The 22,995-nt window shown below is 37.8% G+C and overlaps 1 protein-coding gene across 3 annotated transcripts in view; it reads left to right on the top strand.

Moving 5' to 3' along the window:
* Positions 1-16,523, top strand: part of MRE11 (MRE11 homolog, double strand break repair nuclease) — a 78,736-nt gene extending 62,213 nt beyond the window's left edge. For all 3 annotated transcript variants that reach the window (XM_024255393.3, XM_024255395.3, XM_024255394.3), the window contains 3 exons: positions 504-571; positions 6,417-6,492; positions 16,216-16,523. In XM_024255393.3, the coding sequence (XP_024111161.1) occupies positions 504-571; positions 6,417-6,492; positions 16,216-16,272 (201 nt within the window). In that variant the 3' untranslated portion in view covers positions 16,273-16,523. The remainder of the gene's footprint in view (positions 1-503; positions 572-6,416; positions 6,493-16,215) is intronic.
* Positions 16,524-22,995: the final 6,472 nt, after the last annotated feature.

Genomic DNA, 22,995 nt, shown 5'->3' with positions numbered 1-22,995 from the left:
AACAAAATGTAGAGAAATAGTATTTTGGGTGGTAGAATCAACAGTCAGAAATATCTTTATTGGGTCTTAACACTAACAAATGGTATTTAAGAGGGACAGATTTAACAGAAAATATCTGGTATTTCCCACATGGTCTGATACCTCATTTAAAGTTGGAGATGGAACACTGATGGTCTTACCTCTCATAAGAAACTAAGAGGAAAGTCACAAGGTCTGCATATGAGCCTATGCAAGTCATTCACCAATGTAACTGTGTTCCCTTAGGTGCTCAGGCTCCTGGGATGGCCAGGAGAGAGGTGAGCAGAAAGTAACATTTGTGAATGAAGAGGGACATTGGAGGGAGGTCAGACTGAGTGTTAGTTTTAATGGTTATGGCTTTCTGTCTCCTTTTTTGTGGCTCATATATAACTAAGATTTAATCGTGTAATTCATTTCTTCATTTTCATTTTTATTCAGAGAGTCTGTTCTCACAAAAACTGTTTGTTGCTTTGTTTCCTTGCCAGGTGATTGAGGTAGATGAATCAGATGTGGAAGAAGACATTTTTCCTACCACTTCAAAGACAGATCACAGGTAGGTGCAGTAATTTTCTGCAAAAAGAAACATCTGGAAAAAATTTAAAATTATCCACAATTCCAAAGTTACACATTTTTCTATGCCATGTTTGTTTACCAGACTTATTTTCAACTAGTAAAGTATGTAGAGGAATGAAAACAGACCAAGGGCTAGTTTATAGAGTTGATGCAGCATTAGTACAAGGATTTTCAGTGAAAATTGAAATAGCCTGTAATTTTTTTCCTTTTGACTTTATTAGTGCTTTTCTTTCTTTTTATTTATGTATTTATTTTTTGAGACAGTGCCTCATTCTGTCACCTAGACTGGAGTGCAGTAGTGCGATCTTGGCTCACTGCAACCTCCACCTCCTGGGCTCAAGCAATTCTCCCACCTCAGCCTCCTGAATAGTTGGGCTTACAGACGTGCACCACCACACCCAGCTAATTTTTTGTATTTTTGGTAGACACAGGGTTTTGCCATGTTGCCCAAACTGGTCTTGAACTCCTGAGCTCAGGTGATTCACCTACCTCGACCTCCCAAAGTGCCTGGATTACAGATGTGAGCCACCGCGCTTGGCCTCAGTGCTTTTCTTAATGGAAGACTGTGTTCTCTCCAAATAACAAAATAATTTTGTATTTTGCTAACATTTGATTTCAGCTTTTTGTCATTGTCTTATTTTTATATTCTTAACTACACATGGTGCTGTACTAAACACTAAAGAGGGGATCACATAGACTCAGTCTGCCTTCAGAGGACTTGCATGCTCTTCCTGTGTGTTTTGGGATTTTTTGCCTATTGCTGTTAAGCTTAACTTGATTCACTATTACCATTTGCTTTTATACATTAACATTTTGGTTGAATACTGCTTAACTAAAGCTTGATTAATGAGAATTTCTACTTAATAAAGTAATCAACTGCCTTATTTTGTACTTACTTTCTGTTTGAGCATTATATTAGGTCTGATGAGGGAGGGGCATAACGAATGTTTTAATATGGCCTCTGCCTTCAGGTAACTTCAATTATAGTGGAAAAGAGAAATGAACATATTTGAATTCATCAAAGAATGAATTAGTACATAATTAGGTGTAGAATTTTATATTACAGACACATAAGTGTGCGTGCTTGTGGGCTGGTGAAAAAAGGAACAAGGAATGTGGGCTAGAGGCAGCTTCATGGAGGGAGTAAAATTGACCTGAGGTTTCAAAGATAAGATTTGGCTTAGTACAGTGGAGAATGGTGGTCCCAGCTGAGAGTAAGGGCATGAGCAGGAACTCCAGAAAGAAGGGTGATTGAGGAAAAAGCCTTATATCAGTGTTTCTGAAGCTTTTTTTCATGATCTGAGCCATTTCTTGATTATCCAAGGAGAAGAATTAAGTAACTTAGATGTAAGTCAATTTCTCCCTAACGTTAGAAATTAAATACTTAAAGAATGAAATTTTTTTGGGTATGGTTGAGTTTGAGAGGGCCAAAAACTGTAGCTTTTTCATCCCACTCTATCCCCTGGAGCCAATTTTTGTTCTTTATGATACTGACCCCACTGAGAATATAAGCTATATGTGACTTAAAGGTTAATGTTAGAACAAGTGTTAAGTATAGTTCCACGTTCACTTATTAGATCCTTTAAACATCATGCTAGGTTCTGGGGGTAGAAAGATAAAAGAAATGTTTCTTCCTTCAAGGAATTTACACTTTAGTGGTATGCTAATTACAGGGCACTGCTAATCCACCAAGATAAATGTTTTATTCAAGTGTAATGAAATCCAGTATCTTCCTGGGAAAGGTCATTGAAGGTTTTACAAAGAAGATAGGTGACATTTGAGCTGGTAATCAGCCGATCAGTTAGCACGCATTAAAGGAAATGATCTGGTGTAGAGAGAAGAAACAGTGGCACAGGACACGGGCATCTACTTTGAAGGATGGTCATGGAAAGCCTCTGAGGAAGCTACATTTAAGCCGAAATTTTAATAAGGGAAACGTGGCCTTGCAAAAAGCAGAGGGACAAGTGCATGCAGCCTGTATTAGTCCATTTTCTCACTGCTGATAAAGACATACCTGAGACTGGGCAATTACAAAACAAAGAGGTTTAATGGACTCAAATTTCTACATAGCTGGGGAGGCCTCACAATCATGGCAGAAGGTGAAAGGCATGTCTCACATGGCAGCAGACAAAAGAAGAGAAAAAGAGCCAAGTGAAAGATCTTGTGAGACCTATTCACTACCACGAGATTAGTATGGGGGAACTGCCCCCGTGATTCAATTATCTCCCACCAGGTCCCTCCCAGAATACTTAGGAGTTATGAGAGCTACAATTCAAGATGAGATTTGGGTAGGGACACAGCCAAACCATATCACAGTCTATTGAAGAAGCAAGTTTAATAATGTTATTTAGGAGCCAATGACTAAAGTGTGGTGGAAAAGGAGGTTGTTTGAGATGAGAATAGAAAAGAGAGGCAGGGTAAATCATGCTGCAGGAACAGGTGAGCACTACAAAGGTATTGGATGTTGTTATAAATGCAGTGGGAATCCACAGAAGGAGTTTAAGAGAGGAGTGGCAACTTCTGATTTACATTTACAAAGGATCACTGTGGTTGCAGAACAAGTGTAAACAAGCTTACCTGAAAGGAGGGTGCTGCAGGTAGTCCAAGCTAAGAGATGATGGAGGCTTACACAGGCTGGTGGTAGGTGAAATGGAGAAAACAGATGGTTTCAGGATATATTATGAAGATAGACATGACAAAACTTGAGGATGGATTGAATATTTGGAGTAAGGGAGAATAAGGAATCAAGATTGATTTTCTGATTTCTTGCTTGAGCATTTACATTGTGCCATATATTGAGAAGGGCATAAAAGAAAGGACAGATGTGTTGTAGGGAATGATAGGCATATAATTAAAAGTTCCACTTTAGATGTGAAAAGTTTGAGATGCCTAGAAACTTACATGAAGGGAGGTTATAGGCAATTGAATGTGTGAATTCAGAACTCAGATAAGGGTTTTATTTTGTTTTGTTTCGTTTTGTTTTATTTTGTTTTGTTTTGTGTTTTGAGATAGAGTCTCGCTCTGTCTCCCAGGCTGGAGTGCAGTGGCGCGATCTTGGCTCACTGCAAGCTCCGCCTCCTGAGTTCACGCCATTCTCCTGCCTCAGCTTCCCGAATAGCTGGGACTACAGGCCCTGCCACCATGCCCGGCTAATTTTTTGTATTTTTAGTAGAGATGGGGTTTCACCATGTTAGCCAGGATGGTCTCGATCTCCTGACCTCGTGATCCGCCCGCCTCAGCCTCCCAAAGTGCTGGGATTACAGGCATGAGCCACTGTGCCCATCCCAGATAAGGGGTTTGAAATGATACTTAGATTTACCTCTGGGCAACATGCAGATGGAACTTAAAACCATTGGGATGGATAGGATCACCTCAAAAAAGAAGGCAGAGCAGAAGAGTGTTTGTTTTCCTAGCCTGCAGTTTTAACCTTACTCAACCTTTGGGTAGAGTAGAAAAAAACAATAAAGACATGAGAAAAATCCAGGAGAGTATAGAGTTGCAGAAGGCCGTACTGGCCTTTATAGGAGTAAAAAATACTAAGATGGGCACAGATGCAAGTCAGTTTATATGTTTATGGTAAGTAGTGGAGGGACTTATTTTAGCTCACGAAGGTTTACTTGAATTTCTCAGGCTCATTTATGTGTATTTAACAGGACTCCTTTGGTTCCAGCTGATAGAAACCTAACTCAGATTCTCTTACAGAAAAGGAGATTTATTGGAAGATTATCAGGATACCTCAGGTTTTGGAAGGAAGTAAGGGCCCCTTTCTGAGTCCTTGTTTGGTTGTTCTTGTCTTTGTAAATGGAAGCACACACAAATCAGATCTAGCTTTCTAAGTTTTTTTTTTTTTTTCAGAAATGGATCAAAATGCTATTTTGATATTTTTGATATATACTTAAGGATATTAAAGAAAAGATAGTTTGCTTTTGATATCACAGTAGATTGTTTACTTTTAGCTGTATAAATGCCGATTTCTTTAGACATGAAATAGTAATATAACTCACAGTTGTTTGGCACTTCCTATGTGCCAGGCACTTCTCTGAGCATTTTACACGTGAATTAGCTTGTGTGATGCTCACAACTTCCCCAAGAGATAGATTATAGTTATAACTTTATCATCCCCATTTTACAGATGAAGTGTGAAGCACAGTGGCTAAGTAACTTACCTAAGTTAACCCAACTAGTCATACAATCCAGGCATTCTGACCCCAAACTCATCTCTGTTATTGCTTCTTGGTACGGCAACTAACTTCTCTGACCATTGTGCAAGCAGTAAGAATCATTTAAGTTTTGAGAGGCTGTTTAAAATTTTAGAGGCAATTTCCAAAATTGACATTTTGGAAACACATCAGAAATCAGCTTTGGCAGATTGGTGTTTCTAATTGCAGCATCTAAATGATAATTTAGACTGTTTTTGCAGAATGTTTTAGTAATTGCAGGTTATGCATGGTGTTTTATTTATAATTTAAACTATTTAAGCTCTGCCACTTACCAGAGTGGACCTTGATAAATGTGCTGATCTGCTACCTCTGAACCTTAGTTGCTCTTCAAGTTTGCTGATAAATCCTTCTGTCCTTTCCTTTTGTGCAAAGGACCTGTGAATTTTTCTATTTACTTCTGACATAAGATCTCGTGATTCTCATTCTTTTTTCCAGACAAAACCTTTGGACATATTTCTTTTGCTATAATGACATCCCAAAGCATCTTAATAAAATTGTGGACTAAGAATTTATAAACACTGCTTTTATTGAAGACAGGAATCAGCAGACTTTTTCTTAACGGGCCAGATAGGGAGTATTTTGGGCTTGGCAGGTCAAGAGGCAAAACCGGGGATATTATGTAGGTAGACACTTGTATAACCATTTAAAATGTAACCATTTCAAAATGTGAAAACCATTCTTAGCTTATAGGCCATAAAAAAAACCAAAACCTGGTGGTGGGGTAGATTTGCTTACTGGCCCCGATCTAAAATGACTTAAATTTCTTATTAATTAAAAGACATAGGAATTTACTGCAAGTTAAGCTTTGTAAGAGTAGGAATCGGCTGGGCGTGGTGGCTCATGCCTGTAATCCTAGCACTTTGGGAGGCCAAGGTGGGCGGATCATGAAGTCAAGAGATAGAGGAGATAGAGACCATCCTGGCCAACATGGTGAAACCCCGTCTCTACTAAAAATACAAGAATTCGCTGGGCATGGTGGCATGCTGAGGGGGCTGACGCAGGAGAATCGCTTGAACTGGGAGGTGGAGGTTGCAGTGAGCCGAGATGGTGCTACTGCACTCCAGCCTGGCGACAGAGCGAGACTCCATCTCAAAAAAAAAAAAAAAGAGTAAAAAGAGTAGGAATTATGATTTTCTTATTAACTGAGATTTGAATAGAAAATATTTCAGTGTTCCCATGGTTTTCAGAAGTGGAAGATGATAATGGATACATTTTGGTACATGATAAGTACTATAATAATATAAGTAAGTATCGTTGTAGTACTTAATATGTGTCAGGCACTGTTCTAAGTGTTTAAGCATATTAACACATTTAGTCTTTATAAAACTATTATCCCCGTTTTACAGATGAGGAAATTGAAGCACAGAGAAGTTAAGTAACTTGCTCAAAGCCACATAGGTAGTAAAGGGCAAAACTAGAGTTCAAACCTCGGCCCCAGAGTCCTTTTCCTTATAGTTAAGTTTTATTGCCTCTAATGTAGATTTTAAAGGAATTGTGTGTTATTTATATTCATGGCAGCTGCTGGATTGAAAAACTTAGCCAGAAAGGCACACTTGATGAATTATGTAGTTCATTGTGTTTGGTTTTGTTTTTGTTTTGCCTCAGGTGGTCCAGCACATCATCCAGCAAAATCATGTCCCAGAGTCAAGTATCGAAAGGGGTTGATTTTGAATCAAGTGAGGTAAATAAGTAATATTGTTAAATTTTAATTAATTTTTAACTTTATAAAATTTAAATAGAGACTGCCAGCTAGTTGCTGAACTTTTTTTTCTTTGATAAATAACTTCATCTTTTACATTCAGGGAGTACATGTGCAGGTTTGTTACATGGGAACTATGTGATGCTGAGGTTTGGTACAGATCCCATCACCCAGGTAGTGAGCAGTAGGCAGTTTTCCAACACACATCCTACTCTCAGCCTCCCCTCTGTGGTAGTCCCCAGTGTCTGTTGTTCCCATCTTCATGTCCATGTGAACTCAGTGTTTAGCTCCCACTTGTAAGTGAGGACATGCGGTATTTGGTTTTCTGTTCCTGTTAATTGCTTAGGATAGTGGCCTCTAGCTGCAAAGGACATAATTTTGTTCTTTTTATTGCTATGTAGTGTTCCATGTTATATATGTACCACCATTTTCTTTATCCAATCCACATTGATGGTCGCTTAAGTTGATTCCAAGTCTTTGCTACTGTGAGTAAGTGCTGCAGTAAACATATGAGTGCATGTGTCTTTTTGGTAGAATGGTTTCTTTTCCTTTGGTTATATAGCCAGTAATGGGATTGCTGGGTCAAATGGTAGCTCTGTTTTAAGTTCTTTGAGAAATTTCCAAATGGCTTATAATGGCTGAACGAACTTACATTCCAACAATGTATAAGCATTCCCTTTTCTGACAACCTCACTAGCATCTGTTGTTTTTTGACTTTTTAGTAATAGCCATTCTGACTGGTGTGAAATGGTATCATTGTGGTTTTGATTTACATTTCTCTGATGATTAGTGATGATAAGCACTTTTTGTTGTTTGTTGGCTGCTTTGTATGTCTTCTTCTTTGTAATGTGCCTGTTCATGTCCTTTGCCCATTTTCTGATGAAGTTATTTGATTTTTCCTTACTGATTTATTTACATTCCTTTTAGATTCTTGATATTAGACCTTTGTTGGATGCATATTTTGTGAATATTTTCTCCCATTCTGTAGGCTTTTTGTTTACTCTGTTGATAGTTTCTTTTCTCTTTTTTTTTTTTTGAGATGGAGTTTCGCTCTTGTTGCCTGGGCTGGAGTGCAATGGTGTGACCTCAGCTCACTGCAATCTCTGCCTCCCAGGTTCAAGCGATTCTCCTGCCTCAGCCTCCCGAGTAGCTGGGATTACAGGTGCGCATCACCACGCTCGGGTAATTTTTTGAATCTTCAGTACAGATAGGGTTTCACCATGTTGGCCAGGCTGGTCTCAAACTCCTGACCTTATGATCCGCCTGCCTCGGCCTCCCAAAGTGCTGGGGTTACAGGTGTGAACCACTGTGCCCAGCCTGATAGTTTATTTTACTGTGCAGAAGCTCTTTAGTTTAATGAGGTCCTACTCGTCCATTTGTGTTTTTGTTGCAGTTGCTTTTGGGGACTTAACCAAAAATTATTTGCCAAGGCCAGTGTTGAGAAGGGTATTTTCTTGGTTTTCTTCTAGGATTATTATAGTTTGAGGTCTTTCTATTAAATCTTTAATTCATCTTGAGTTAATTTTTGTATATGGTGAAAAGTAGGGATCCATTTTCTTCTGCACATTGCTAGCTGGTTATCCTAGCACCATTTATTGAATAGGGAGTCCTTTCCCCATTGCTTGTTTTTGTCAGCATTGTCAAAGATCAGATTGCTGTAGATGCGCAGCTTTATTTCTGAGTTCTCTGTTCTGTTCCATTGGTCTGTGTGTCTGTTCTTGTACCAGTACCATATTGTTTTGGTTACTATAGCCTTATAATATAGTTCAAAGTTGGGTAGTGTTATACTTCTGGCTTTGTTCTTTGTGCTTAGGGTTGCTTTGTCTGTTTGGGTTCTTCTTTGGTTCCATGTGAATTTTAGAATAGTTTTTTTCTAATTTATGTGAAAAATGACGTTGGTAGTTTGATAGGGATAGCATTGAATCTGTAGGTAGCACTGGGCAGTATGGTCATTTTAATGATACTGATTCTTCCAGTTCCTAAGCATGGAATGTTTTTGCGTTTGTGTTATCTGTGATTTCTTTCAGCAGTGTTTCATAGTTCTCCTTGTAGAGATCTTTCACCTCCTTGGTTAGCTATATAGCTATGTATTTAATTTTCTTTGTAGCTATTGTAAATGGGATTGTGTTCTTGATTTGACTCTCAGCTTGAACGTTATTGGTGTATAGAAATGCTACTGACTTTTGTACACTTTTTTTTTTATTCTGAAACTTTGCCGAAGTCGTTTATCAGTTCTAGGAGCCTTTTGGCAGTCTTTAGGGTTTTCCAGGTACAGAATCATATCGTCAGCAAAGAGAGAGAGTTTGACTTCTTTTCCTGTTTGGATGCCTTTTCTTTCTTTCTCTTGCCTGATTGCTCTGGCTAGGACTTCCAGTACTATGTTGAATAGGAGTGGTGAGAGTGGGCATTCTTGTCTTTTTCCGGTTCTCAGGGAGAATGGTTCTGGCTTTTGCTTGTTCAGCATGATGTTGGCTGTGGATTTTCATAGATGGCTCTTATTATTTTGAGGTATATTCCTTCAGTGCCTAGTCTGTTGAGGGTTTTTATCATGAAGGGATGTTGGATTTTATCAAAAGCTTTTTCTGTGTCTGTTGAAGTGATCATATCGTCTTTGTTTTTAATTCTGCTTTTGTGGTGAGTCACATTTATGGATTTGCATATGTTGAATCAACCTTGTATCCCAAGAATAAAGCGTACTTGATCATGGTATATTAACTTTTTGATGTGCTGCTAGATTTGGTTTGCTAGTTTCTTGAGGATTTTTGCATCTGTGTTCATCAGGGATATTGGACTGAAGTTTTCTTTGTTTTGTTGTGTCTCTGCCAGATTTTGGTATCAGGCTGATGCTGGCTTTGTAGAATGAGTTAGGGAGGAGCCGCCCTCGATTTTTTTGGAATAATTTCTGTAGGATTGGTACCAGTTCTTCGTATGTCTGATAGAATATGGCTGTGAATCCATGTAGTCTAGGGCTTTTTTGGTTGGTCAGTTTTTTATTACTGATTAATTTCAGAATTTATTATTGGTCTGTTCAGGTTTTCACTTTCTTCCTGGTTCAGTCTTGGGAGGTTGTGTGTTTTGAGGGATTTATCCATTTCCTCTAGATTTTCTAATGTGTGTGAATAGTTATTCATAGTAGTCTCTAAAGATCTTTTGTATTTCTGTGGGGTCAATTGTAATGTCATCTTTGTCATTTCTGATTGTACTTATTTGGATCTTCTCTTTTTTTCCTTTGTTAATCTAGCTAGCAGCCTATCAATTTTGTTTATTGTTTTAAAGAACCAATTCTTGATTTCATTGATCTTTGGTATGGATTTTTGCATCTCAGTTTTGTTCAGTTCTTCTCTAATTTATTTCTTTTCTTCTGCTAATTTGGGGGCTGGTTTGTTCTTTCATTTCTAGTTCCTCTAGGTACAATGTTAAATTGTTAATTTGATTTAAATTAACAAATTAAATTGTTAATTTGATTCTCTTAAGGCATTTAGTTCTGTAAGCTATCCTTTTAACAGTTTTAGCTGCATCCCTACGATTTTGTAAGTTGTGATTCTATTTTTATTTTCATTAATGAAATTAATTTCATTAATTAATGAATGAATTTTTATTAGTTTCAAAGAATTTTTTTATTTCTGCCTTAATTTCATTATTGACCCAGGAGTTATCCAGGAGTAAATTGTTTAAGTTCCATGTATTTGTGTAGTTTTGAGAGATCTTCTTAATATTGATATCTCTTTTTATTGCACTGTAGTTCAGAGTATACTTGGTATGATTTTGATTTTTTTGAATTTATTTAGACTTACTTTATGACTGAACACATGATCTATCTTAGAATATGTTCTGTGTGTAGATGGGAAGAATTTGTATCCTGCAGTTATTGGATGAAATATTTTGTAGCTTTCAATTAGGTCTAATTGGTCAAGTGTCAAGTTTAAGTCCTGAATTTGTTAGTTTTCTGCCTGGATGTTCTTTCTAACACTGTTATTGGGGTGTTGAAGCCTCCCACTGTTACTCTGTTGCTGTCTGAGTCTTTTTTTAGGTTAAGCAGAACTTGATTTATGAATCTGGGCATGTATATATTTGGCATAGTTAGGTCTTCCTGTTGAATCAAACCGTTTATCATTATGTAATGCCCTTCTTTGTCCCTTTTTACTGTTGGTTGGTTTAAAGGCAGCTATATCTGATAAAAGAATTGTGACTCCTGCCCTTTTTTGTTTTTCATTTGCATGTTAGATCTTTCTCCATCCCTTTACTTTGAGCCTGTGTGTGTCATAACATGTGAAATGGGTCTCTTGATGACAGCAGTCAGGTCTTGTTCTTTTATCCAACTTGCCACTGTATTCCTTTTAAGTAGTGGCATTTAGATAATTTATATTCAGAGTTAGTATTGATATATGAGATTTCGATCCTGCCATCATATTGTTAGCTGGTTGTTTTGTAGACTTGATTATGTAGTTGCTTTATAGTGTCTCTAAGCTATGTCCTTAAGTGTGTTTTTGTGGTAGTAGGTGGTGTTTTTTTGTTTCCATATTTAGCACTCTCTTAAGGACCTCTTGTAAGGCTGATCTAGTTGTAATGAATTCCTCAGCATTTGCTTGCCTGAGAAGGATTTTATTTCTCCTTTGCTTATGAAGCTTAGTTTGGTGGGATATGAAATTCTTGGTTAGAATTTCTTTTTTCTTTAAGGATGCAGAAAACAGGTCCCCAGTCTCTTCTGGCTTGTAAGGTTTCTGCCGAGATGTCCGCTGGTAGCCTGTTGGAGTTCCCTTTGTAAGTGACCTGACCCTTCTGTCTAGCTGCCTTTAAGATCTTTTCTTTCGTGTTGACCTTGGTGAATCTCATGACTGTGTGCCTTGGGGATGGTCATCTTATATAATGTCTGATAGGAATTCTCTGTATTTCTTAATTTGCATGTCAACCTTTCTAGCAAAATGGGAGATATTTTTCTGGACTGTGTTCTCCAATACGTTTTCCATATTGCTTATTCTCTCTTCTCTCTCAGGAATGCCAATGAGTCATAGGTTTTGCCTCTTTACATAATCTCATATTTCTCAGGAGGTTTTTTTTTTCCATTCTTCTTCATTCTTTTTTCTTTATTTTTCTCTGACCAAGTAGATTTGAAGAACTGGTTTTCAAGCTCTGAGATTCTTTCCTCAGCTTGGTCTGTTATGTTGTTAATACTTTCAGTTGTATTATGAAATCCTTGTAGTGAATTTTTCAATTCCAGAAGTTCAGTGTGGTTCTTTCTTAAAATGGCTATTTTATCTTTCAGCTCTTGGATTGTTTTACTGGATTCCTTGGATTGGGTTTTAACTTTCTCCTGAATCTTGATGAGCTTCCCTGCCATCCAGATTCTAAATTCTATGTCTGTCATTTCAGTAATTTCAATCTGGTTAAGAAATATTGTTGGTGAGCTAGCAGGCTCATTTGGAGGTAAGGGGACATTCTGGCTTTTTGAATTGCCAGAATTCTTGCACTGATTCTTTCTCATGTTAGAGGGCTATTGTTCCTTTAACTGCAGTGTAAGTCGAGTACACTCGACTTACTTGGCCTTGTTTCTGGGTGCTTTCAGAGGTCCGCAGCTCTATATAGATCTTTACTGTGGCTAGATTCTTGCTCTGGGTGTCACAGAGATGTATATTGGCAGAATTATTTTGGTGTTGTAATTTTGGCTGTGATCCAGCAGCTGGCATTTAACATTAGTGTCCAGCGGATAGGCTCTTACTCAGCTGCATAGTTCTTTTGTATTTCTATGTGTTCGCAGCTGTGCTCTGTGGTGGGGTTGGGGAGAGAGATGACCACTCACAAGGGCCACTCCTGGGTGATGGATGAGGTCCCTCCTATCACTGGCACTGCACCTGCATTACTGTTGTTTGGTGTCTTAGGTTGCAGGGCTCCCTCAGACAGAGGCCACGGCTGCCAGACAGGCCAAACCCTTTCCAGACCAGCACTGTGGAGGAAGGCATGTCCCATTCCTGCACTGGCCCACGAACCCACGTGTCTCACTCCTCTCAGTGTTCTGAAAGTGGGATTTCTCCCCCACTTGAGTGCCAGCCCCAGCTCTTTGCTCGACAGTCCCAGCTGTGTGCTGTAGCCCTGTAGCACTGGGACCAGCCTGTGGCTCCATCATCTGGACCCTCAGGGTCAAGCACCAGCTGTGCTGGGTAATCCGAAATGCTCCCAGGCTGCCAGGAAGGTACTCAGGTGGAATCACCAGCAATAAACAAGGCTGGGCAGCAGAGGCTGCCCTGTGCACACATTCCTGCAGGGCAGCTTGGCAGGGGCCCTGGAAGGGGCTGTAGGGGAGGAGGGCCTGCAGAACAGATGTTTCTCTGTCCCACAGGGAAGCTGGCCCCAGTCTGTCCTGCCCCAGCATTCAGATGGGGCTAATCCTACTCCAAGGGAAATAAGAAGTCTTGGGAGATGGACACCTATGGCCACCTTCTGCTGCAGCTGCCTTACGTATGAAAGCCCCTGGGTTCCGTGTATTCTGGAGCTCTGTCTCTGCCTACTGTTTGGGCCGATCCCCCTGCCAGTTGAAACGTCTCCAGGGGGCATGGAATCTTGTAGCTAGGATCTCTGAGGTCCATAGTGAGAGTATGCTGCCCCATCATCCATTCACTCACCCCTTTCTAGGAGCCTTTCAAGGCCAAGAACCAGCCCTGGCATTGGGCAACCCCCACAAGGTTCCCAGCTTCCTCCCTCTTCAGCTTCCAGTTTGTATCACCTCTCTATCAGCTCTTGGTGTTTTTCCTCCAAAGATCTGCTCAAAATATGTTGGCTTACTCGATATTTTGGTCTTTATCAGTGGCAGTGGTGCTTCTTGGCTCTGTCTAGTTGGCCATCTTGTCCTTCTTCCACTAAAAATTATTTTTAAAAATAGTTTCAGGCTGGGCGCGGTAGCTCATGCCTGTAATCTCAGCACTTTGGAAGGCTGAGGCAGGTGGATCACCTGAGGTCGGGAGTTCAAGACCAGCCTGACCAACATGGAGAAACCCCGTCTCTACTAAAAATACAAAATTAGCCGGACATGGTGGCACATGCCTGTAATCCCAGCTACTCAGGAGGCTGAGGCAGGAGAATCACTTTAACCTGGGAGGTGGAGGTTGTGGTGAGCCAAGATTGCACCATTGCACTCCAGCCTGGGCAACAAGAGCGAAACTCCATCTCAAAAAAAAAAAAAAAAAAAAAAGTTTCATTGATAACCTTCCTTTGAACTATAGTTAATGTTAAGAGTTAACAAGTAACATATGTTGAGTGCCCATCAGTGTAATACCTCAGATATAAAAGTCCTGTAGATTTTTAAAATATGATATTCACTTAGTTCTTATTTGCCCAGTTAACAGTGGGATCAGAATTTTTTTTAGCTTCTACCATTTACTTATATTTGGAGAAATGATGATGATGATGATGATGATGATATCCCAAGAGCTTTTAATATTACTTTAATGAACATTTATTAAGTACTCCCTATATGCTCTACATGTGTCATGTAGAGGGTGGCACATGGTGGTGATTTCATGACATACAGATATTCAGGCATTGTCCGAAATGTTGTTTGGGAGGATGTCTGGAAAAAACTCCAATTCCAGATCGTGTCTGCAACCATGAAATCTCCTCCACCATGAATGAGGAGGAGGAAGAGGAAGAGTTATAAGTCAGGACTTGCCTCTTGCCTTTATTAATTTGCTGTTTCAATTAAGTTTAAATAAAACTACATGACTGAAGGATACTGCCCTTCCCCTTTGCTTCATGGCTGCCATTTGAAGGGCCTTTGCTAGTTTTTGTTGAATTGCTTGAAGGTGTTTCTCTTAGGCCCATCACCCCTTTCATTTATTTTTTTTATTTAAAAAATTGTTAATTGTAGCAAAAGCATAACATAAAACTAACCATTATTAAGTGTACAGTTCAGTAGTGTTAAATAGATCCATATTAAACAGATCTTCAGCACTTTTTCATTTTGCAAAACTGAAAATCTATATCCCTGAAATAACAAGTCTCTGTTTCCCCTTCTTCATTCCCTGGTAACTAGCATTCCACTTTCTCTTTCTGTGAATTCAACTACTCTAGGTACTTCATATAAGTAGAATCATATAGTATTTGCCTTTTTGTGACTGGCTTATTTCATATAGCGTACGTTCCTGAAGGTTTATCTACGTTGTAGCCTGTGACTTACACCTTTCATTTTTAGCTTTGGCTGTTGCTGCCATGTTCCCTATATTTCAGCTGTGGTTTAAAACAGCTTGAGAGGACTTAACTCAGGCTGCCAAGAAAAATGGCAGTAAGAGCTCATTCTACCTATTAAATACTAACATGTTGCTTCCAGGAGGGAAGTGAGCAATTATTGTTTGTTTATTCCAAAACATCTGGATATATATGCGGTTATATGTTACAGTTAAATATTTGTATACTAGTTCATGTTAACTGCAAAGACAAACTATTAGCAAATTATCTACTAGACTTCATTTGGATTTGTCTCTGGTTTATTTAAGTTTTGCCTTTGATAGTAGCAGAAAATGAATCAATAAATGAAAATGAATTTATATTTCTTAAGGCATCCATTTCTCATCAGAGATAGTTAATTTAGCTAACATTTGGAAGTGCTGATACCACCAACAAAGCCTAGCATCAAATAATTTCTTTTAATGTCTTAAACACAAATAAAAAATTTACAAACGAATTTGCTTTATTTTCTGAATATTTATAGAATATGTAAGAATTGGTTTTATGTTATCTTCATAAAATTGTATAATTGGACTTATCTTAGGTTTGTTTTCATTCTCTTTAATTAAATTATTAGTTAATATCTGATATTCCTATTTATTCTTTCCATGCATACAATCTATAGCCCAATAGCATGGGAACTCTTTTTTTTTTTTTGAGATGGAGTCTCGCTCTGTCGCCCAGGCTGGAGTGCAGTGGCATGATCTCAGCTCACTGTAAGCTTTGCCTCCCAGGTTCACGCCGTTCTCCTGCCTCAGCCTCCCGAGTAGCTGGGACTACAGGCGCCTGCAACCACGCCCGGCCAATTTTTGTATTTCTAGTAGAGACGGGGTTTCACCATGCTAGCCAGGATGGTCTCGATCTCCTGACCTCGGCCTCCCAAAGTGCTGGGATTACAGGCGTGAGCCACCGCGCCCGGCCAGCATGGGAACTCTTGAAATACTGCATGTATTTCTTTTTTTATCCAAAAAACTATTTGAAAGCTTGCTTTGCTGGGTTGTTTTTTGCATGAGTGTGAGAGTAGCTAGCTATTTCTAGCATTAAATCGCTAATGGGAAATAAAAATTACAGCTGTTTCTGAGTTAGATCTCCATGTGGCTTCATTATTTTTTCACTGTGAATTTCCAGAAGAGTAGATACAACTGTAATAAAATGTAAATGAGAAAATATATTCAAAAACCAAATATAAAATAACTTGAATTATTTTTCTGGCTTACCTATAGTTCATTTGTCTTTACTAAGGTTAGTGAGGGAAATGTGTGTGGTTTATATTGTAGATGCATGCACACACAGCAGGATAAATTTTCATTTTAATGCTCATTAAGAATTTAATTGTACTTAATATATTTCGCAGTTATAAAGGAAATAGAAAAATAAAGTCTACCCCATGTGAAATGACTCTCACTGGTATTGTTTTGCCCATAAGAACTTCTGTCTTGTTTCAGTGAAGCATGGAACAATCACTAATACAACGTTTGTATTTCATTTCAGGATGACGATGATGATCCTTTTAAGAACACTAGTTCTTTAAGAAGAAATAGAAGATAATATATTTAATGGCACTGAGAAACATGCAAGATACAGAAAAAATGAAAACGTTACAAGCTAAGAGTTTACAGTTTAAGATTTTAAGTTTTGTTTCCTGAGCATGACTCCATAAGTAAGAAATTTCTAGCTCACAGACATATACAATAGCATTGATTCACCTTGGTGTTTTAACCTGGTTGTTATAGTAAGAGCTTTGTTTCAATATCATTCTTGAGTAAAGATTAAAATAAAGCTGCCATTTTACATTTCTATTTCATGATGAAAAACTATGTCAGTATTTTAATATGGTTACATTTAGCCAAAGTTGAGGGAAAGCTTATAAAATTTAACTTCTTCATAATTTTAGTAATTTCCTAGAGGTTCTGGGTTTCTTGAAAGTAAAACAATTTATGTGAACCTGTGCCTAAATTCACTGTTTGTTACTATGTATGTTTTTTTCTAATGCTTCTTATAAGACTAAATGATTAGAAGTACCTAATAGTTTGAACAGATATGTTTTTATTTAAAAGAGTAGAATAACCTGTTAGAATTACTGAGTTTTTTATTCCAGTTGTAGCAAAGATTTCAAAAGACTGTGTTCCCATTAAGTGGTAGTAATTTCCTTTATTATTCTGTATCCTTAATGGTGTTCTCTCTCTCTCTCTCTGTCTGTCTCTCTCTCCCCCGTTCCTCCCTCTCCCTTTCTCCCTTTCTTTTTCTTCTCTTTCATACATATGTGTGTGCCTAGTTCTAGGAGGAAAAGGGTTAAAAATTGTTTTAAACTACATCTTCTTGAAAATATTGAAGAATTTGTTTTAGGTAGAGTGGTCAGTTGAATCTTACAGTAAAGTATAGAAATATATTTAATGTGGAATGTCAATGCCAGGATTTCTCATTAACAATATTTTATCTCAACTTTGGTTCCTGTGATACATTTCTGAATGGGCAATTCCAGAAATCTTAGTAGCCCATGTTAAGTTTCTATTTTTTACTTGTTTTCGGGGAGAAATAAGAATTAGATATCTTCAGATTTAAGTTAAATAATCCCATTCTTTATAATCCTCTGTAAAAAGATCCCTGAGATTATTCCTTCTTCTAGTCTTATGCGACAGCTTTACTTTAAAATTCAAGTTACACATCTTGGGAGTACAATGGCCCATTTCTTCATAGGTAGAAACAAATACTTGACTCAGTGATATTCATGACCATTAGAATAGTCATACCTGGAATGTGTCAAATTATAAGAGACAGACGCTTGGTTAGTGGCTGCCTCAGATAGCACTTTTGAAGAGGCCTAAGTCAAAATTTGCAATATAACATTCTATTGACTTTCTTAAAAATATTTTTTTCTGTACCTAACTTGAGCGTAAGGGTTATTTGAGCAAGTAACATTAACTCAGTGGAAGGCATTGTCCTGTGAAATATTCTTAGGCAGATCTGCCCACATCTTTATTGAACTTGAAATCTAATATTTCTAGTATTTGAACAAAGCAGAAGGTTAAGTCAGGGAAGAGCAGTGCTGTCCATGATGGAATGGAAGCTACCAGGGGAGGCAGTGTCTGGATGATGCTGTGCTACCTACCCCTGCACAAGCCATGCTGGCTCAGACTGAGCTGTGGGCCACATCAGCTAGTGGCTCTTCTCATGCATCAGTTAGGTGGGTCTGGGTGAGAGTAATAGTGAGGGAATGGTCATTAAAGTATCCTGACAAGTTCCTAGGAAAAAAGGAATAAAACTTTTTTCCTTAAAAAAAAAAAAAAAAAAAAAGGTTGCTCTTGGCTGTGAAAAGAGGTACTAAATGCGATTCAGTTTACCGCTAAGGAAGGTGATGCCATAGCAGTTACAGAAGGTGAAAAATCTCTCCAGCTAATTCGGGTCATTTTGTGAATACTATGTATCAAGCCCTGAAAATATGGTAAATAAAACGTGACAGGGAAACCTTTTTTTGATTGAATATTGTTACATAGTTAAACGTGCTATATATCCTTTATATTTTATATTGATCCTGCAGAATCTGTTGGTTTTAGAGGAGTTTTGTTTTTTGTTTCTAACAATTTTCAGACCTGTTGGTATAGGAATGTAGAGGTCTTTCAGATGATTTGAAAGCAGCTGCATTTGCTCTTCGAGGCTTTGGGAGAGCAGGAATGAAAACATTCAGAGGAAGACATCTGTAGGGAATTCTTCTGTCACTTACCAAAGAATAAGTATTTTTCTGGTGTTTTATTTCCTATCGTAAAAATACAACAGTGCATTTACAAGGTTAAAGATTCCTCGAAGTTCTAGGAAATCCTTGAAAATGTTAAGTGGTGCTTAGAAAATTCAAGCATTTAGGAATGTGACCTTTAATTCAGGTACGTAAAAGACTTTTTTTCCCAAACTTTTAAAAGTAGGAAATACAATAAATACAGAAAAGTCATATGGTTGAATAAATAATTATAAATTGAGCACTGATGGAATCCCTCTACAGGTCAAGAAACAGCACAGTGTCCTGGACGCCCATTATATTGTTTTCTCCTTTCTGGGTAACCAGCCCTGACTTCTGTAATTTAAAAGCTCCTACTTTTGCCACAAGGTGGTGCTTCTGCCATTAGATGCAGTTAGGAGGATGCAACTGCAAATCTAAAATTAGGAAGTTAGTGTAGTTGCAATAAACTTAGAACGTATGCATTAATGCTAAACCTATGCAGTAATACCATAATTAGCCTTCTAATAATGTAATTTGCTTTACTTAAATATTTCATTTGGTTCAGCCTGTTATGGAATTTACCAGCTTGATAAATTTGCATATAAAGTTTTATAAAGAAAAGGAATATTTTGTTTTCATAAAGAGAAAAATCCATTCTTAGAAAAAAACTGAGTAAAAAAGTATCTCAATGGGCTGGGCGCACTGACTCATGCCTTTAATCCCAGCACTTTGGGAGGCCGAGGAGGGGGATCACCTGACATCAGGAGTTCGAGACCAGCCTGGCCAACATGGTGAAACCTCGTCTCTACTAAAAATACAAAAAATTAGCTGGGCATGGTGGTGTGTGCCTGTAATCTTAGCTACTCAGGAGGCTGAGGCAGGAGAATCGCTTGAACCCGGGAGGCGGAGGCTGCAGTGAGCCGAGATTGTGCCATTGCACTGCAGCCTGGGCAACAAGAGCGAAACTCAGTCTCAAAAAAAAAAAAAAAAGTATCGCAATGTAAAATATCTTCTTTGGAAATATAGAATTTAAAAGCAACTTTCCTCCAAAGTAATCTGATGTCCTTTTTGTACCTGTCATATATTTAATTCATAGTATTTTGTGTTGGTGTTTTTTTTTTTGAGATGGAGTCTCGCACTCTCGCCCAGGCTGGAGTGCAATGGCGCCATCTTGGCTCACTGCAAGCTCCGCCTCCCGGGTTCACGCCATTCTCCTGCCTCAGCCTCCCAAGTAGCTGGGACTACAGGTGCCTGCCACCACGCCTGGCTAATTTTTTTTTTTTTGTATCTTTAGTAGAGATGGGGTTTCTCCGTGTTAGCCAGGATGGTCTCGATCTCCTGACCTTGTGATCCGCCCACTTCAGCCTCCCAAAGTGCTGGGATTACAGGCCTGAGCCACCGCAATCAGCCTATTTTGTATTTTTTTAAAGCTAACTACCATTAAGATCATTATGGAAGTTTGGTATAATGAAGATTTGGGTTTTTCAGTCCAGTGAGTTTCCATATTCTTGAATGAAAAAGATCCACATTTCATCATTTGCCTGTTTCATTTTCTTTTAGTACTTTTGAACTTAGTTTGGTCAGAAAATACTAGAATTTTAGTTTGATCTGAAGAACCAGCTTATATAACTTGCTGTTGCCATGTACATTTGTATGTCTTTGCTGTGTCAAATAACTGGATCTGATTTTAGCTCTTTTTAAGTGGTGAAAGCAATGCATTTTTATTCTTCAAATTGAGACATTGAATATGTATTAAAATGTGTATGCTTACCTGTAATCCTCTCCCCGCCAACAATTAGCAACATGTTTCTCCAATTACTGTTGGCAAGACTACCAAGAAAAATTGTTGAATTAGAACCTCAGCACTGGGCACAGTGGCTCATGCCTGTGATCCTAGCACTTTGGGAGGCTGAAGCAGGCGGATCACCTGAGGTCAGGAGTTCGAGACCAGCAGGGCCAACATGGCGAAACCCCAACTCTACTAAAAATACAAAAATTAGCCAGGCATGGTGGTGGGCGCCTGTAATCCCAACTACTCAGGAGGCTGAGGCAGGAGAATCGCTTGAACCTGGGAGTTGAAGGTCGCAGTGAGCCGATATCACGCCATTGCACTCCAGCCTCGTCAACAGAGCGAGACTCTGTCTCAATCAATCAATCCATCAATCGATAAGAACCCCAGATTTTATAGCTACATGTTTTAGCACCCTTTTCAAAGTATATGTTCTCCTTGGTACTTATTTTGACATTCTGATTTTTCTACATATGCTTTATCAACCTCTTAATTAAACCATCATTGTCTATTTTGAGAGATAACTGCACTGCTTCCCATTGTGTGTTTTAAATGTTATTGTTCAGTTTAAGTCAAATAAAAGGATATTTAATCTGTGGTGCCTTGACATTAAAAGTGGTAAAGTGATTTTTAAAGGGCTCTTGGCTGGCTGTTGCACATTATGGCTGATTAACAAAAGAGGTTTAATGGATATTAGGCTGGTTGGCCCATGCAAACTTTGTTCTGCCTCTGAGCCACTGTGTAGTCAAGATGGTTCATGTACAAATACCCAAAACTAGTGCGTAAGTACCCTTGATCACAGTGCCTGTTTAATATCAATACCAAGTGTTTCGTGTTTATATTTTATGTAAAAATCAGAATTTTCTACATAGAAGCTTATAACTGCAGTCTACCTGTTAGTGCATTTGAACTGATTGCATGGTATATCTGACTTTGAGTACATTTTGCTAGAGGCAAAAGGCCATTGCTTAATAGGCTGAGAGGCCCAACTGCATTTCCATTGGTTCTTGGGTAGTCTGGAAATGAAGGCATCCATTTTACACTCATTAAAGTGTTTTACCGTAAACGATGAGATAAATAAATAAACCCATCATAGGTATCCTGAAAGTTTCTAGTGGTTTATCATTCCAGTACTGCTTTCTGAGGTTTTTAGTAGTTTTAAGTCCAGATCATATTTTTAAAACTTGAAATAGTATCAACTTTACAGAAAGCTGCAAGAATAATGGAGAACTTTTTATCGTTTATTCAGATTAAGCAATTTTTGACATTTTGTTATAAAAAAATTCTATATGTGCATATATGTATATGTTATATACATATATTTTTATGTCAAATGTGAACACACACATACAATTTCTCAATCTTTTGACACTAGGTTGGAATGTCATGTTCCTTTACTCTTTAATACTTCATTGTATGTTCCCTAGGAACAAGAATATCCTTTTATAACCACCATACTGTTAATCTACAGTCCATTTTCCAATTTTTTTTATTTGTTCCAATACTTTCCTTATATAGCATGTTTTTCCCTCTAGTCTAGGATTTAGTTTTATTTTGTGAATATGTAGAGTATCAGCGTGCTTCCTGAAGTCTAAATCATTCAAATGCACACTCAAGTCTTACTCCCTTCCCTATTCCTTTCATCCCTTTTTGCCCCACCCATTGTAGGTAACCAATTTCATTTTTGTTTATTCTTTTCACCAAAATATGCAAATTTATACATTTTTTCATGTCCCCTATTTTCTTACATAAAAGGTTTTATGCTATATATACTCTTTTTGTCTGAACAAATGGAGTTTTTTGTCCTACAAACTACTCCATGACATTTTATGGAGATCCTCCTTTTTTATAGCCTCATGGTACTCCATTGAGTTTAAATGCCGTAGTTGATTCTGTCCTCCTATACTTGCGCCTTTTGGTAGTTCTGATATTTACAATTACAAATAATACTGCAATGCTAATACTAGTACTTTTAATACTGCAATAGTAATACTAGTATTTTAAAATTTTTAGAAGTGTTATCTTCAGAGTAAATTCCTGGAAATGTGATTATTCGGTAAAAGAGTAAATGTACATGTAGTTTTGTTGGGTGTTGCCAAGTTCCTTTTTATAAAAGTTGTATTCCCTCCAACAATATATGGACTACCTATTTCTCTATAGCCTCACCATCAGAAGAATGTATTGTCGTCAAATTTTTGATTATTTGCCAAACTGATGGACAAGAAATGGCATCTTAGTGTAATTATAATTTGCATTTCTCTTATGAATTAAATTGAATTTGTAAAAATATGCTTAAGGTACATTTTTACATCCATTTTTGGTGAACTGCTTGTTTGTGTATCTTACTCATTTTTCTAGAATGTCTGGTCCCCTTTTTCTTCACTCAATATAAAAAATATTTTTCAAATATTAGATATTAACCCTTTGTCTATAATATATTGTAAAATTTTTTCCCAACTTCTTGTTTGTATTTTTATTTTTCTTATGGTGGTTTTTTTGCAGTGCAACAGTTTGTTTTAATGTAGTCAAATTTATCTGGTTTTGCATCTGGAGTTGGTTTTTGTTGTATAAATGGTGTCTAATTGAACAGAGGGTCTTTTAAGGAACATAACTTTTTTATTTTTATAATTGCATAATTGGACTTTATGAAGTCCAACTTACATTGATTAAGGTGTAACGTTTTTGTGTTCTGTTCAAGAAAAGCATTGCTTACTTTAAGGTCATGTAACTTCTTCTGTGTTATCTTCAGAACTTTATGTTTTGCCTTTCC

The sequence above is a fragment of the Pongo abelii genome, chromosome 9 (genome assembly GCF_028885655.2).
Source record: "Pongo abelii isolate AG06213 chromosome 9, NHGRI_mPonAbe1-v2.0_pri, whole genome shotgun sequence".
NCBI classification, from domain to species: domain Eukaryota; kingdom Metazoa; phylum Chordata; class Mammalia; order Primates; family Hominidae; genus Pongo; species Pongo abelii.
This window is presented reverse-complemented; position numbering and strand designations above follow the sequence as displayed.